At 37.7% G+C, this 18,634-nt stretch overlaps 1 protein-coding gene across 4 annotated transcripts in view; it reads right to left on the reverse strand.

The window, feature by feature from the left end:
- Positions 1–18,634, reverse strand: part of EPS15 (epidermal growth factor receptor pathway substrate 15) — a 176,437-nt gene that overhangs the window by 75,828 nt on the left and 81,975 nt on the right. For all 4 annotated transcript variants that reach the window (XM_074380807.1, XM_010349192.3, XM_074380806.1 and 1 more), the window contains one exon: positions 18,522–18,607. In XM_074380807.1, coding sequence (XP_074236908.1) covers positions 18,522–18,607 — 86 coding nt within the window. The remainder of the gene's footprint in view (positions 1–18,521; positions 18,608–18,634) is intronic.

Genomic DNA, 18,634 nt, shown 5'->3' on the forward strand with positions numbered 1-18,634 from the left:
ACTTCCCTTTAAGGATCTTGTGCCACAATAAAAAGTAATATTAACATGCAACTTCTCAAGGAGCCCACCAATATAGGTGGATAAGACAGATATAAGGCATTATTTCAAAAATAGGTGTGTAAGGCTGGGCGTGGTAGCTCACACCTGTAATTCTAGCACTGTGGGAGGCCAAGGTGGGTGATTGCTTGAGGTCAGGAGTTCGAGACCAACTTGGTAAAACCCTATCTCTACTAAAAATACAAAAATTATCCAGGTGTGGTGGTGGACACTTATAGTCCCAGCTACTGGGGAGGCTGAGGCGGAAGATCACTTGAACTCAGAAGGCAGAGGCTGCAGTGAGCAGAGATGAGCCTGGGCAACAGAGTCAGACTCTGCCCCCACCCCCCCCAAAAAAAAGTGTGTCAGCATTTTGCCCAAACCACCAACTCATCCTCATCTTGGATGTCATGACAGGAAAAGCTACTGCCTTCACCTTAGTGATTTCCAGAAAAGGGAAATGAAATGATCCTACTCATTCTCTATTTTAGGCTATCTTTCTCGTTCTTTTCATTCTCAAGATGCTTGCACATCCTGAGGAATCCACAAGTACCAAAGCTATAAAGAACAAGCAAGGAATACAGCTCTGTGGTATTCCAAAGGCTCACAGTTCTGATTCCATGAAGAAGTGAATCTGAACTATCAAAGAAGGCAAATCACAAGCTAGGCTTTCAGAAGCCTAAGGTTGATAAATACATAAATCTAATATGAAATGGTCAAAAGTTATTCACAAGGACAGTTAGGCTGAGGGACCTTGAGTCTATGCAATCCACTTCCATTTTCCTAGACTCTATGTACTAGGAGTAGGGAGTAAGCCATCTGTCTTAGTTTTTGATGCAATTCTAATACTATCAAATATAAGATTAAATCATCTTCAAAGTCCTTCCCAGATACACAGTTTTATGTCTTTTTTCCCCTAAACATAAGCATCCACTATTTTGTTAACGAGAAAACATTAAAAACTAAAAATCATTAGAAACTAGAAAGTTTTGAAAACTCACAAAGCTGTATTTTTCAATTCTGAAACTTAGTTATAAAAATTTGCTTGGAGCACATTTAACCATAAAAATCACTAAGTAGCTTAACTGCCAATCTTTCTCACAAGCAATCAGAGAAAAGCATGTTATTCTCATTAGATAGTCTTGAGTAAGGCATCTGGGTCTTACAGAGAGCAAAAATTAGAACAAAAAACTAGAGACCTGGATTCTAATCTAGCTCTTCTGAGAAAGAGTTGTTCTCATTTTGATTAGGTCACTTAACCTTTCAGAGCCATTGTCTTATTTTTCATATGTGGATGCTAACATCTCTATCATCTCAGAATTTGCAAGGCAATATATGTAAGATGTCAAGTAATTAATATTGAGCCTAAATATTAACATTACTTAGAATTTTAAATAATGGTGAAAGTAGTTTTTAAATGTGTTAAAAAGTAGTATGAGTTATAAAAAAGGTTAGAGGCTGGACATGCTGGCTCACACCTGTAATCTCAGCACTTTGGGAGGCCACGGCAGGTAGATCACCTGAGGTCGGGAGTTCAAGACCGGCCTGGCCAACACGGTGAAACCCTGTCTTTAAAAAAATAATAAAAAATAAAAATAAAAAAGATTAGAAAACATTGATCTACTGTAGTTATAGAATAAATAACGTCAACACTAAAATTTCTGGCCCCAAAATCTTAACTGAATACCATTCAAAATAATCTACTCTCTACTTTTAGAAACCCACTATATGGTTTTGAAACCATTAGATTTGGAGAAAAGTAGGCCCCAAAATACTAAAATACTAACTCTATCATAAGTCACCTTATATCATGTAGTAACATCTATTTGTTCTGGCCGACCCTATCTCCTTCTAGGATTCAGCAACCCTTTTAGGAAATTGCTCCTCTTTCTGCCTCTTCTAATGTCTTTCTACTTATATAGTTCAAACAGAAGATGCCACCTCTGTGGGCAATGACTGGCCAGAAATTGGCTCCCAGTTGAAGCTTAATCAGTCAAAGTACCCTACCACACAATCACAGAGATTAATTCAAGAATGAGCCTGTAACCAATGCCAAAGCAGTCAGAATCTTTATCTAGGATGCCTTTATTTGGAACTGATAAAGTATTATTACCACTACCATATCTACTATTAATAATAATAACAAATTACAGAAGCTAGCATTCTAGGTAGTAAGCCCTGGCTCCTGTCACACTTAATTTTATGGGTTAATTTGGCTAGGCCACAGTACGCAGATATTTGGACAAACATGACCCTAGATGTTAACATGAAGGTATGTTTTAGGTGAGATTAACACTTAACTCAGTAGAGTTGAGTAAAGTAAATTATCCTTAATAATGGAGGTGGACAACATCCAATCACTTGAAGGTATTAAGAGAAAGACAAGGTTCCCCAAAGAATAAGGAATTCTATCACAGACTGCCTTTAAACTTGAGAGGCAAAATCAACTCTTCACTGGGTCTCCAGCCTGCCAGCCTGTCCTACAGATGTCAGACTTGTCAGCGCCTGTAATCTTAAAAATTTCTTAAAATAAATCTCGTTGTCTCCCTCTCTCTCTACATACATATACCTATATACATATCCTATTTGTTCTCTTTCTAACCTTCCTCCCTACCCACCTATACCTTAACTCTTCCAATTATATGGAGTCATCGAATTCTTCTTTTTGCCTAAACTAGCTCCAGTTAGGTATGTCATTTCATATTTTTTTAAGCCTCCATTTTCTTCTCTTCAAAGAGGGATAATAAAACCTGTATCTCACAATTGCATGCAGGGTTATATAATTTATGCCAACACATCTGGTTTATATATATGCTGAATAAACACCAACAAACTCTTTATAAATTCTAGTTTCTGCATCTATAAAATGAATATCTACTTTACAAACCATATATGGGACTGCTATGAAGGGCAAAAGAGAAAATACACAATAAAATCGAATATACCACTATGTAACTTATCTATTGACTCAACAAGTATATATTAAATCCTATTACATACTTGTCACTGTGCTATATTCTAGGGATACATAAAAGCAGTGAGATAGGCATCTGCCATCAAGAAGCTCTTGATTCAGTGTATGTGAACACACACCTGGTGTGAGGGGTTAGGAAGACGAACATAAAGAGGTAATTACAGTGTAGTATACTAGCTACTACAACAGGTAAGCACTGTGAGACAGGTAAGAGTGCTATTCAAATACAGAGAATGGGAACTTGACTCCCTGAAGAAGGTTAGAAAAGGCCTCCTTGGTATCACTGAAGGCAGGATGATCAATTGCCAAGTGAGGTGTGTAGATAATAATGTCATGTTTATCAATATAAATTACTCCAGTCTGAGAATACTGTGTGAAAGAGGTAAGAGACTTCAGGGAAGCATTGAAAGAAAGAGTAGATGTCAGGTAAGAAAATGGCATTTCACCTAGAGATAGAGCTTATATAAGAAAACACAGAGGCTGGGCATGGTGGCTCCTGTCTGTAATCCCAGCACTTTGGGAGGCTGAGGCAGGCGGATCACAAGGTCAGGAGATATAGACCATCTTGGCCAACACGATGAAACTCCATCTCTGCTAAAAATACAAAAATTAGGCCGGGGGCGGTGGCTTAAGCCTGTAATCCTAGCACTTTGGGAGGCCGAGGCGGGTGGATCACAAGGTCAAGAGATCGAGACCATCCTGGCCAACATGGTGAAACCCCGTCTCTACTAAAAATATAAAACGTGAGCTGAGCATGGTGGCGCGTGCCTGTAATCCCGGCTACTCAGGAGGCCGAGGCAGGAGAATTGCCTGAACCCAGGAGGCGGAGGTTGCGGTGAGCTGAGATCGCGCCATTGCACTCCAGCCTGGGTAACAAGAGTGAAACTCCATCTCAAAAAAAAAAAAAAAATATATATATATATGTACATATATACATATATATATACATATATACATATATGTACATATATACATATATACATATGTACATATATACATATTTATATATATATATAAAATATATACATATTTTATATATATATATAAAAATATATATACACAAAAATTAGCTGGGTGTAGTGGCGTATGCCTATAATCTGAGCTACTCAGGAGGCTGAGGCAAGAGAATCACTTGAACCAGGAAGTCAGAGGTTGCAGTGAACTGAGATCATGCCACTGCGCCCCAGCCTGGCAAAAAAGCGAGACTCCACCTCCAAAAAATGAAAAAAAAAAAAAAAAAAAACCAAAACCCAAAACCCACAGATGATGTTGGCAAAACAGCAGTAAGAAGTAGACTAAGAAGAAACTAAGAAGAAAACTCCTCAAGTTTGATAAAAGATCTGCATCTACAAATCTAGAAAGCTCAATGAACTCCAAGTAGAACACAGAGAGACTCACACTGACACATTATAATCAAACTGTTAAAAGAATCTTGAAAACAGCAAGCAAGAAGAAAAGCAACTTGTCAATTTGTGATATATAATCAATCCTTACTAAGATTATCAATGGATTTCTCAGCAGAAACTTGAAGGTCAGAAAGCAATGAAATGATACATTTAAAATACTGGAAGAAAAAAACCTGTCGACTGAGAATTCAATACCCAACAAAACTGTACTTCAGAAAATGAGGGAGAAATTAAAATATTCCCAGACAAACGAAGGTGGAGGGAGTTCATTACTTCTAGATCTGCCCTATAAAAATGCTAAAGGGAATCCTCCAGTTGAAATGAAAGGATACTAGATAGTAACTGAAAGCCATATGAAGATAAAAAGATCTCCAGTAAAGGTAAATGCATGGGCAAATATAAAAACTAGTATTACTGTAATTTTGGTTTATAACTCCACTTTATACTTTCTACAGAATTTAAGTGACAAATGAATAAAAAAGAATTTATGAATCTGTTAGATGGCCAGATAAGGTGGCTCACACCTGTAATCCCAGCACTTTGGGAGGCTGAGGCAGGTGGATCACGAGGTCAGGAGTTCAAGACCAGCCTGATTAACATGGAGAAACCCCGTCTCTAATAAACATATAAAAAATTAGCCGGGCATGGTGGCACATGCCTGTAATCCCAGCTACCTGGGAGGCTGAGGCAGGAGAATTGCTTGAACTCGGGAGGCAGAGGTTGTAGTGAGCCAAGATTGCACCATTGCACTCCAGCCTGGGCAACAAGAGCAAAACTCCATCTCAAAAAAAAAAAAAGAATGTTAGTAGATATATAATGTATAAGGATACAGTTTGTGACATCAATAATATAACGGGGGGAGAATGGGCCAGGTGCGGTGGCTCACTCCTGTAATCCCAGCACTTTGGGAGGCTGAGTTGGGTGGATCATCTCAGGTCAGGAGTTCGAGACTAGCCTGGCCAACATGGTGAAACCCCATCTCTACTAAAAATACAAAAATTAGCTGGGTGTGGTAGCAGGCTACATGGGAGGCTGAGGTAGGAGAATTACTGTACCCGGGAGGCACAGGTTGCAGGGCGCCAAGATCGCACCCCTGCACTCCAGCTGGACGTCAGAGTGAGACTCCATCTCAAAAAAAAAAAAAAAAAAAAAGTCGGGGGGTGGGTGTTGCAGAGAATGGAGCTGTATAGGAGCAGAGTTTTGTTTGTGTCTTTAAAGACAGAGTCTCTCTGTTTCCCAGGCTGGAGTGCATTGGTGTGATCATAGCTCATTATACCCTCGAACTCCTGGCCTCAGGTAGTCCTCCTGCCTCAGCCTTTCCAGTAGCTAGGACTATAGGTGTGCACCACCACAGGCAGCTAATTTTATTTTTTATAGAGACAAGGTCTCACTATGTCGCCCTGACCTGAAGCAATCCTCCACTTTGGCTTCCCAAATTGCTGAGATTACAGGTATGAGCCACCATACTTGGTGAGGAGCACAGTTATGTATGGGACTGAAGTAAGTTGATATCAATTCCAATGAGATTGTTCAGTTTAAGATGATAAAGTTTTGGCCGGGCGAGGTGGCTCAAGCCTGTAATCCCAGCACTTTGGGAGGCCGAGGCGGGTGGATCACGAGGTCGAGAGATCGAGACCATCCTGGTCAACATGATGAAACCCCGTCTCTACTAAAAATACAAAAAATTAGCTGGGCATGGTGGTGCATGCCTGTAATCCCAGCTACTCAGGAGGCTGAGGCAGGAGAATTGCCTGAACCCAGGAGGCGGAGGTTGCGGTGAGCCGAGATCGCGCCATTGCACTCCAGCCTGGGCAACAAGAGCGAAACTCCGTCTCAAAAAAAAAAAAAAAAAAAAAAAAGATGATAAAGTTTTGGAGAGTTATAGCAGTGATGGCTGCACAATTACTGTGAATGTATTTAATGAGATTAAGTACATTTAAAAATTTTTAAATTCCCAGCTGGGCGAGGTGGCTCACGCCTGTAATCCTAGCACTTTGGGAGGCTGAGGGGCGTGGATCATGAGGTCAGGAGATTGAGACCATCCTGGCCAACACAGTGAAACCCTGTCTCTACTAAAAACAAAATTTAAAAATTAAAATTTACCACTTAAAAATCTTTAACCATTTTAAGTGTACAATTCAGTGTCATTAGTTGTACACTTAAAGTGGTTAAAATTTTAAAGTGGTAAATTTTATGTTATGTATACTTTATGACAATAAAAAATTACTAAAAAAGAAAGTAGAGAGATGAGAAAATTCTAGACACACTAACTTACCTAAGATGGAGGGTTCATGTGTGGTTAAACAACGCTGAAATGGTAGATCAGAATAAGATTATAAAATAACTTCTGTACTAGGTAAAGACAGGCTTTTACTGTTGTTTTTTCTTTTTTTTTGAGACAAAGTCTTGCGCTGAAGCCCAGACTGTGGTGCAATCTCGGCTCACTGCTTGAACCTCCTGGGTTCAAGTGATTGTTCTGCCTCAGCCTCCAGAGTAGCTCGGATTATAGGCATGCAACACCACACCCAACTAATTTTTGTATTTTTAGTAGAGATGGGGTTTCACCTTATTGGCCAAGCTGGTCTTGAACTCCTGGCCTCAGGTGATCTGCCTGCCTCAGCCTCCCAAACTGCTGGGATTACAGGCGTGAGCCATCGTGCCTAGCCAAGAAAGACTTTTAATATGCAGGAAATGGTAAATCCCTTAGAGGTTTCTGAGACATTCTTCTTTGAACTCCGAGTAACATTATTTAGCCACACAGCTCTTCTTTCTTGTCTGGCTTGTGGAGGAAGAGAGGAAGCAGAGGCTCTTAATGCTCAGAAAGCTGATGACAATTGCTAGAAAGCCAATAAAACACCCTGACTCTGCTTATCTTAGGAACTGAGGAAGCTTTGAGCTAGATTATAGTAAAAACTATAGAAAGCTGATGAGAAAGTCTTTGCTTTTAATTCAAACCATTTTAAAGTTACATGACCTTTCATGATAAGAATTCATGGTTCATGGCCAGTTGTAGTGGCTCATGTTTTTAATCCCAGCACTTTGGGAGGCCAAGGTGGGTGGATCACTTGAGGTCAGGAGTTCAAGATCAGCCTGGCCAACACGGTGAAACCCCATCTCTAGTAAAAATACAAAAATCAGCCGGGCGTGGTGGCGCATGCCTGTAATTCCTACTACGCGAGAGACTGAGGCAGGAGGATCGCTTGAACCAGAGAGGTGGAGGTTGCAGTGAGCCAAGATTGTGTCACTGCACTCCTGCCTGGGTGACAGAGCAAGACTCTGTCTCAAAATAAAAAATAAAAAAAAAATAAAAAAATAAAACAAGAATTCGTAGTCCACAAAAGCTTAAGTTAAAGTTTCAGGGCAAAGACATTTATTTTTACCTTAAGTTTTTAATTACTCTAAAAGTTGCCTTTGCCAGGCACAGTGATTCATACCTGTAATCCCAACACTTTTGGGAGGCTGAAGTGGGAGGACTACTTGAACCAGGAGTTTGAGATCATGCTGGGAAATACAGTGAGACACTTGTCTCTATCTTTTTTTTTTTTTTTTTTAATTAGCTGGGTATGGTGGAACATGCCTGTAGTCTCAGCTACTCAGGAGGCTAAAGTGGGAGGATTGCTTAAGCCTGGGAGGTCAAGGCTGAAGTGAGCCATGATCACACCACTGTACTCCAGCCTGGGCAACAGAGCCTGACCCTATATCAAAAATAAAAATAAAAAAGATAAATACAACTTGCCTTAATTATATAATCTTTATATGATATGTATTATTTCATTCTTTCAACAAATATTTATTGAAGGTCTACTGTATTCCAAACAAGACTGCAGTTGGACCCCTATTTATAGTTTGCTGGGGAAAACTAATAGGCATTAATCATAAAAATTTAAGATAAATGCTATAAAACCATGATGTCACTATGGGAATAACTAATATTCTTATTTAGTTCTGAGAGACTGGCTGTTTTTAATAGATTTTATTTTAAAAAATAAGTACGAGAATATATTTATGTGCATAAGTCTCTAAAAAGAGAGCCTAACTAGAATCAGAAAAAACAGAAACTTTGTGGTGTGACAAAGCATACCCCCTTAGTGGCAGGACCCAAAATTAGATGGTTCATTTTTCAAAGAAGGAATACATTTTTATTCTTTTTGAGACAGGGTCTTGCTCTGTTGCCCAGGCTAGAGTGCAGTGGCACGATCTTGGTTCACTACAACCTCCGCCTCCAAAGTCCAAGCGATTCTCCTGTCTCAACCTCCGGAGAAGCTGGAATTACATGCACCACCATGCCTGGCTAATTTTTGTATTTTTAGCAAGAGATGGGGTTTCACCTTATTGGCCAGGTTGGTCTCAAACTCCTGACCTTAGGTGATCTGCCTGCCTCAGCCTCCCAAAGGGTTGGGATTATAGGGGTAAGTTACCATGCCCAGCCAGAAATACAAATTTACTTTGCAAATCCATAATAATTTCTTCTACTTATCTAGCAGGACAAAATGAGATTTAAAAAAAACCTTACAAAATGAGATTAAAAAAAAAAAAACTAACAGAAATGTAAAACAAAATCTTATTTTTCTCAAGTACAAAATAGGGATAATAAAGTTGATGGGCAAGATTAATTTATGTTACATCTAGAAAGACTCCAGAGCAATGCCTGGCACATAGTATGTGCTAAATAAATTTCAGCTATTATTATTATTATTACCATTACATTGTTTACCAGTATAAAAGTACAACATTTACTGGCTTTTTGAAAGCTGTAATAAAGCACCTGGAGTGATGACAATCAAGACTCCAGTATGTCAGTGGAGACTGTGACTCTTAAATCCTCCAGGAGTTGAAATTTCTTGGTAGATGTTTTTGCTTTCCCAAGACAGACTGTATAATACATCTCAACAATTATTGCTGTATTAAGAGGTAAGTGCCCCTTAGCAACCTACCAGAGATGCAAAATAGTAAAACAAATGAAATGTATAATAATTCTAACTCAGAACAGAACAGGTCTAAAAAAAGACACATAGATTATGTATTTAAATAATTAATTAATTTTTAAATAGAAGTTGGGTCTTGCTTTGTTGCCCAGGCTGATTTCAACTCCTGGGCTCAGCAATTCTCTTGCCTTGGCCTCCCAAAGTGCTGGGATTACAGGCGTGAGATACCATGCCCAGCCTATGTAATTTTTAAATGATCTAATAGGCACACATTAAAAAGTAAAAAGAAATGAGTGAAATTTATTTTAATATTTTAAAATGTAATAAAGATTAAAAAATATTAACGAGATATTTTACATTCTATTTTTTCATTCTAAATCTTTGAAATTCAGTATATTTTATACTAACAACACATCTTAATTTGGACTAGCCATATTTCAAGGGCTCAATCACCACACAGCTAGTGGCTACTATACTGGACAGCACAGGTTCAGATTTTAGCAAGGAGGTTTTCAAATAAGGAGAGTCTCCCAAAACAGAGGTTTAAATGATGAACTATACACTTTATGTGAATATGAATTAGGTTGTCTCCTTACTACCAAAGAAATGCACATCACAACCTAGAGCTTCAGTTATTTCAACAGTAACACCATTCTTAAGGCAAAGTCACAAAAGAGACCTGACACTAAATGTCAGTGTCACAGATCTTTAGAGTGTCACAAACACATCAAGTTGGATCATATAAGCAAAAGAGTTCCAGATTTGATAATATAAGCAATGAACTATCCAGACATAATGGTTTCTAGTGATATTTGAACTGAACAAAAACATAAAATTTTTAAAAATTCAAACCATATGCTAGGATTTAGAAATTTTAAAAAATCAGTTCTTGTTTATGACTGAAGTAGAGGTCTACATATTTAGGAACACAGAATCTGGCTACCTGGCTACATAGCCCCATTCTCTCGTCAACTAGAGATAGAGTTCATTCAGCTACTCCAACCAATATTTAGTGAACAGCTATTGAGTAAATCCTGTACTCTAAGCGCTGAACTTGGTGTTGGGGATGATGACGATCAATACTAACATGTATTGAAAACTTATTATGCTCTAAGCACTGTGTTAAGCATTGTACATGGTTATTTATATTCCCATTTTACAGATAAAGAAACTGAGGTACAGACAGTTAAATATAACCAAGTCACGTCAGGCAATCTGGCTATCTGGTTAAAAAGCCCATGCTCTGAAATACTACACTATATTGCCTCATTAGAAGTAAGAAGAGTTGGCCTGTGCCATCATAGAGTCAAGAGTCTACTGAGAGAGAAGGAAACTAAGTGTTCTCTGAGCTGAGGTAGATAATCAGAGAAAGCTTCCTGGAAATGAAGACTTGTTCATTTCTTCATCTGAAAAACTGAAAGTTATTTACTCTTCAGGGATGTTACAAGAGCTCAACAAGTGAACTTAAATAAAGAAGGCATAGTACATGCCTGATAACTATTATTCTAATTATCTATCCTGCTTACTGGCCCAAGACCAGGATAACAAACAGGCCTGACAGGATGTGGCTTTAACTTCCTGATGTTCTTGCTAAAAGGACAGAGACAGGAAGGAAATGGAAGCTAGTAGATGACAAAATATTAACTCCTGCCTCAGCATAATTTACCACCACCACATTATCCAAGTGACTGAAGCAATCTCTTAGTATGTTTCACCCTTTCCACTGCCAAGAACTTCTCTAACTGAGGCATTTTACTTTCACAGCAACAGCTCTCAAGAATGGGTCCACAGATAGTTTTTTTTTTGGCTTTAAAGTGAGTAAATTTATTTCTATGGAATAAATCTCAACAATTATTTTTCCCGCAGATAATTAAGTGTCTGAAAACTCCTGAAATAAATGCAAAATGGTATCACAGATATACATGTTCTTTTTTTCTGTGGGCAGGGTATAACAGCCTTCATCAGATTTTCAAAGGAAATCCCTGACACAATTACCATATGATTCAGCAATTCCACTTTTGCATATATACTCCATAAGAACTGACAGCAGGGTCTTGAAAAGGTATCTGTATGTTCATGTTCGTAGCAGCATTATTCATAATAGCTAAAATGTGGAAGCAACCCAAATGTCCATCAACAGATGAACAGATAAACAAAATGTGGCATGTAAGTACAATGGAATTATTATTCAGCCTGAAAAAGGAAGGAAATTCTGACCTATGCCACAACACAGATGAACTTTGAGGATATTATGCTAAGTGAAATAAGATAGTCATAAAAGGACAAATATTTCATGATTCTGCTTATATGAGATAGTTAACAGAGGTCAAAATCATAGAGATAAAAAGTACAATAGAATGGTGGCTGCTTTGGGGAAAACTGGGGGGAGTAGAGTATGGGGAATTATTTTAATGGTTATGAGGTTTCAGTTTTATAAGATCGAAGAGTCTTGAAAATGAATGGTGATGATGGTTGCAGAACACAGTGAATATATTTCTTGTTTTTGTTTTTGTTTTTTTATTTTTATTTTTGAGATGGAGTCTCGCTTTTGTTGCCCAGGCTGGTGTGCAGTGGCATGATCTCGGCTCACTGCAACCTCCACCTACCGGGTTCAAGCAATTTTCCTGCCTCAGCCTCCTGAGTAATTGGGATTACAGGCACTCACCACCATGCATAGCTAATTTTTTGTTTTTTTAACAGAGACAGGGTTTTGCCATGTCGGCCAGGCTGGTCTTAAACTCGTGACCTCAGGTGATCCACCCACCTCAGCCTCCCAAAGTGCTGGGATTATAGGCGTGAGCCACCACACCCAGTCATATGAATATGAATGTATTTCATACCACTGAATTTTACAATTAAAAATGGTTAAGATGATAAATTATTACATGTATTTTACCATAATTTTTTAAATTGGAAAAAAACCTAGGTCTGTAGAATATTTAAAAAAAAAAAAAATCAGGCCAGGCACGATGGCTCACGCCTGTAATCCCAGCACTTTGGGAGGCCGAGGTGGGTGGATCATCTGAAGTCAGGAATTCGTGTCCAGCCTAGTCAACATAGTGGAAGCCCGTCTCTACTAAAAATACAAAAAATAGCTGGGCATGGTGGTATGCGCCTGTAATCCCAGCTACTTGGAAAGCTGAGTCAGGAGAATCACTTGAGCCTGGGAGGCGGAGGTTGAGATGAGCTCAGATCGTGCCACACACTCCAGTTTGGGTGACAGAGTGAGACCCTGTCTCAAAAAAAAAAAAAAAAAAAAAAAAATCAGCCCACTAACCTTAATGTTCATGTGAGGATTTAAAAACCTTTTATATATAAAAATCCTTTTCTTGCTTTTCTTTCTTTTTCTTTCTTTCTTTCTTATTTTGAGACAGAATATCACTCTGTTGCCTAAACTGGAGTGTGGTGGCACAATCTCAGATCACTGCAACCTCTGTCTCCTGGGTTCAAGCAATTCTCATGTCTCAGCCTGCCGAGTAGCTGGGATTACAGGTGTGCACCATCACACCCTACTAATTTTTATATTTTAAGTTGAGATGGTCTTCAACTCCTGACTTCAGGTGATCCATCCGCTGCAGCTTCCCAAAGTGTTGGGATTACAGGTGCGAGCCACCATGTCTGGCCTAAAATCCTTTCCTATAGTCTTCAAAATAAGCTAATATTCAGAAGGTTTTTGCCTTAGTTCAACATTTAACACATGGCTTCTATTTTGCCATAAACTTTGCAGGAAGTAAGTGTGGGAAATAGTCTAATATTTATAACATGCTTTGAGTCATTCATTCAACCAACTAGCCAGGTGTCAGGTAATTCCACAGTGTCAGGCAATACATATGTAAATTTCTAGGCCTATTGAAATGAGTAAGACATAGCTCTTTCCCTTAGGAATTAAAACTACCAAAAAAGAAATATAAATTACTATAGTAAACAGTAGCAAATACTACAGTAAAGAAGTAAGGTCTCTGGAAGTAGAAGAATAACAATCTGAAGATTTCACGGAAGGCTTGACATAAGTGACGATATTTAAGATAGGTCTTAAAGCACGAACAAAACTTTATAAGCTAAAAGGTACGCTCCAGGCAAAGAAGAACAGTAGGATCAGAGGCACAGAAGAATAAAAGTGGTGGTATGTTGAAGTAAGAGGTAATAAGCCCATCTACAATACGACTGGAGAAAAGGGATAAAGCTCAAATAGGTTAGAGCACTGTGCTGAGCACTGAGAGTACAAAGAGCAAACACATTGTATCTGTTCTCAATTAGCTTTACAGTACCACAGAGGAGCACACTGTGGTAGGTGGCTAAGATAGATCAGCATGCCAGAAGAACACCATGAAGAAATCCTGTACGCCATGTTCAGAGACGTGAACTGGATTCAATTGGAGATGGGAAGTCACTGAAGGATCTAAGTTGTATTTTATATAACAGTTGGAGGTAGGATGGTCCAAAGGGAGAAAAGACTCAAAGCAGGGAGCCAATGAGGAGGTTACAGCCACAATCCAGATAAAAGATAAGGCTAAAACTAAGAAAGAAACATAGAACAGAGAAGACAGATTTCAACAATACTGAAAAAATTATTTTCTCATCTATTATAAACTAAACACTAGGGATACAAGCAGCCCCTGTGCTTAAGAAGCACAAAATCTAGTGGGAGATTTTAAAAAAACAGACAATTATAGCAAGGTGTAAGTGTTATAACAGTTGTAAATATAAAGACTATACAAAATAGGCTCTTAAATAAGATGTGAAAAGACTACGGAGGTTGGAAGGTAAAGTCAGTGAAGGCTTCCTCTCCCAGAGGAAATGATGTCTAAAGTGAGATTTGAAGAGTGAGAAGTTGATCAGGCAAAGAATTCATGAGACATTCCAAAGGTAGAAGACTAAATATGAGAATAAGAAAAATCTCAGGTTTCTAGCTTTAGTGACTAGGTGAATGGTGATGTCACTGAGAAGGGAGATACAGAACAGAGGTGAGGGGAAGATTAGAAAAGTCATATTCTACCGGACATTCAGATGAAAACACTAGTAGGCAATAAAAAATACAGGTCTTGAGCTCAAGTAAGAGATTCAGGTATTTGATGAATGTTATATTACAACTACCTGTATTGCTTTTCCTTAAGTTAAAAATATCATACTAATTTAATATAACTGGCATAATTAAATCATTTAATTAATAGCAAATGTTGAAGAAATCACAGAAAAATTTTTAAAAATATACCAAAAGGTATCCTGCTGGAGAGGATGTGGACAAATAGGAATACTTTTACACTGTTGGTGGGAGTGTAAATTAATTCAACCATTGTGGAAGACAGTGTGGCGATTCCTCAATGACCTAAAAATAGAAATCCCATTTGACCCAGCAATCCCATCACTGGGTATATATCCAAAGGATTATAAATCATTCTACTATAAGGACACATGCACACGAATGTTCATTGCAGCACTGTTTACAATAGCAAAGACCTGGAACCAACCCAAATGCCCATCGACGATAGACGGGATAGGGAAAATGTGATACATATACACCATGGAATATTACGCAGCCATCAAAAACAATGAGTTCGCGTCCTTTGTAGGGACATGGATGAACCTGGAAACCATCATTCTCAGCAAACTGACACAAGAGCAGAAAATCAAACACCGCATGTTCTCACTCATAGGCGGGTGTTGAATAATGAGAACACGTGGACACAGGGAGGGGAGCACTACACGCTGGGGTCTGTTGGGGGGAAACGGGAGAGGGACGGGGAGATGGGGAGGTGGGAAGAGGTAGCATGGGGAGAAATGATAGATACAGGTGAGGGGAAGGAAGGCAGCAAACCACACTGCCATGTGTGTACCTATACAACAATCTTGCATGTTCTTCACATGTACCCCCAAACCTAAAATGCAATTAAAAAAAAAAAAAGGTATCCTGCCACAAGCTCCCAATATCTTATATTTTTCTACTAGAAACAATTTGGTGAACTAAAGATGAAAACAATGAAATCTCATTTTCTGACCAATAACAAAGAACATTCTTTACCCAAATAACTCAAGATTTTATATAGCTTTCAATAATTCCATTGGTTTCCAATGCTCAAAACAAAGTATGATTCTAAGAAACATATTCCTTTTTCTGTTATGCATTTATGTATTTCCTGAATTTTACAATGAATATGTATTATAGCCATCATTAAGAAAAAATATTGTAAAGAACTATATTCATTACACAGTAATTACAATTTCACATCATACATACTGTTTACTTAGAGGTTTGATCCCTGGACTAAAAAAAAAAAATTTTTTTTTTTTTTTTTTTTTTTTTTTTTAGAGCTAAGAGTCTCACTCTGTTGCCCAGGCTGGAGTGCAATGGCTCACTGTAACCTCTGCCTCCCAGGCTCAAGCGATTCTCCTGACTTAGCCTCCCAAGTAGCTGGAGTTATAGATGTGTGCCATCATGCCTGTCTAATTTTTGTATTTTTAGCAGAGATGGGGTTTCACCATGTTTGGGCAGGCTGGTTTTGGACTCCTGACCTCAAATGATCCACCCGCCTTGGCCCCACAAAGTGCTGGGATTACAGGCGTGAGCTACTGTACCCAGTCCCTGGACTAAAATCAGGTATTTTCATCTCAAAACCAAAAAGAGCTGGTTAATATTTTGTCAGGTAACCATTTAATAAAAGCCACAAACAAAATGTGTTTAAATTCTTTTTTCCTGTTTTTAGTCATACTCATCACGCCCTTATACATTAATAAAAAATTTAAAGGTTGAAGAATTTTAACTTTGCATGGAAAAAATGGTTATTCACAAGAATACAAACCAAGGGTTTTATAATGTAATACCTTGAAGACTTGGTGATAATGACCTAATACAACTACTTACAAAAGTGTATTTTAACAATAATTTCAGCAGGGGGATGAGTCTATGACATTAACAGAGTTGACAGATGATGTAAGTTTGCCTACACTGTAGATCTCACCTAAAATAAAAGTCTAGGGAAAATATCTTCACAAATGTCAAATCATATGTAAATACATCACACATTTATAAAATGTGACTACATCCTAAAAACTAACAAGGTTTTGAAATTCTCTGATTTTCGTAATAAGACAGATAGTCACAAAGTATTAGATACATTATTTTCATGTTGTCAACTGTCATTTACTGTAAGACTGCCATTGGTACAACTTAACATTACAGTTATTAAAAGTTATTGAAAGATTAGTTTGCCAAAATGAACCAAATACATTTTCAACAGCAAGAGCATTTTATCTATAATGCTCTAATTCCCATTAAAACTCATTATAGAAATATTTTACACATTAAACAAGTATACTTGAAGTCAAATCAAGCAAGTCCTAGAACACTGGTGTCTGTATCCATTTTCATAGGCTTAAGAGGCCCAGAAGACAAGTATTTTCAAATCTACCTACTATAATATGTATATTACATATACGAGGAAAGCAAAACTGTTCATGGACAATTTACGGACCACATGAAAACGAAAAGTCTAAACACCATTATAGAATCAGTAATTGTTTACTACTTCTATTTTGAACCAAAGTCAAAAATTTAAAAATCCTAACAAGTAGCAGAATTGTACAACAGACAGAATGCTGAACTTACACAACTTGGTTTTGATACCAGTACTGTCTCTAACACCATGTGTGACTTTGAATTTGATTTTTTTTTCCATGAGTAAGGACAAAATTAAACTATACAATCACCATGAAGGGTTTTTTGCCCTGGTCAGATTTCAATAGAAGTTTTATGCAATAGGAAAAGGCCGATAAGCCAATCCAATTAGATTGAATTTCATGTCTTTTCCAGGAAATGCCAGAAGAGAGGCACTCTTTACCAAACTTGAAATTGTAAGTACATGTAGCTAGATGTACTGTAGCCCTCTTGCCAAAATAAGGAGAAAGTCTATTGGAGAATGGAATCAACCCAGTGGAAATGGAAACAAGAAATGGAGAGCAAGAACTGATGATATTATCTGAGCCTCACTATCAAGGAAAGCTTTAAGCCAGCCCTACATCTAAAAGATTTCAGTTTCACAAGTCAATAAATTTCGCTCTTAAGTTAGTCTGGGTTGAGTTCTTACAACCGAATAATTCTAACAACCAGTTTCTCTAAAGAAATCTCAACATAGTCTCACAGATTAGGTTAATGTCATTGCCAAATTCCTGCCATATAAGCCAGTTAACTCACTTAATCTCCTTATGTCTCAATACCGTCAGTAAAATAAAGTATATCAGCCTTTATCCGTCTCATAGTGTTGTGAGGGTTAAAAAAAAAAAAAGATTGGTATGAGTATTTAGATACAGTGATATTTAGATACACTCCTGTAGAGAGAAAAATGATCTCATTATTAAAAAGTAATTTTATAGTCATTTTTACAATTAGTATTACTATACAGTTTCCAGGGAACAAGGAAATTAAGGAAGTATCAATAATATCTGCTATACTCAGATTCAAATCTAACTGTATTTGAGTCTGTTCTACACAGTACCTATGTATAGGAAAGAAAATTCAACTTAGAATAAAGTAGTCCTGGGATCAGGTATTACCCCTACAGCTGAAGTTTGTATCATTTTGGGCAAAATAATCTCTCTAAGCATCTTAAGTTTCTTACCTGTAAAACAGGAACACTACCACCTGTCTCAATTTACAAAGTTTTTGTGAGGGTTAGATGAAAGCTCTTGGCATGGTGTCTGAATTTAACATTCCATTTATTAAATTTATTAAATAATAATGTTTTTCTAGTATGTTATTCAAATATCTAAGATTGGAGAAAAATTATTTTTCAGTCATTCTAAGATATACATTTTTTCCCATTTTTCACTAAATGAAATCAAACAGTACCTTATAGTTAATGGCATGTCATTGTTTATTTGGCAGTGACTTTTCAGTGGTACATAAGTAAATAGTGTATCCTGCAGTTAAAGACTGCCTCATATATGATGAAATACATTGACTCCATTCAAACAGAACTGTGGTACTTAACCAAATAAGGTAGTATTTACCAAAATATACATTAGAAACAGAAGGGTGTGTTGGGGAGGAGGATGTATACATATATACATGTATGTACTGTGTTTGTGTTTGTGTGTGTGTGTGTGTGTGTGTGTGTGTATGTGTGTGTGTGTGTGTGTGTGTGTGTGTGTGTGTGTGTGTATAGCCTGTAATTTTGCTTTACATACCTCTGTAGGTCAACTATTTCATTGTTAAGAGTATCTAGTTCCTTAATAGCAGAGAAATCTGCAACAGGACTTGATCCTATGATGTTCTAAAAACAAAAAGTTCACAATTACAC

This window comes from Saimiri boliviensis, chromosome 11 (assembly GCF_048565385.1).
Source record: "Saimiri boliviensis isolate mSaiBol1 chromosome 11, mSaiBol1.pri, whole genome shotgun sequence".
Lineage (NCBI taxonomy): Eukaryota > Metazoa > Chordata > Mammalia > Primates > Cebidae > Saimiri > Saimiri boliviensis.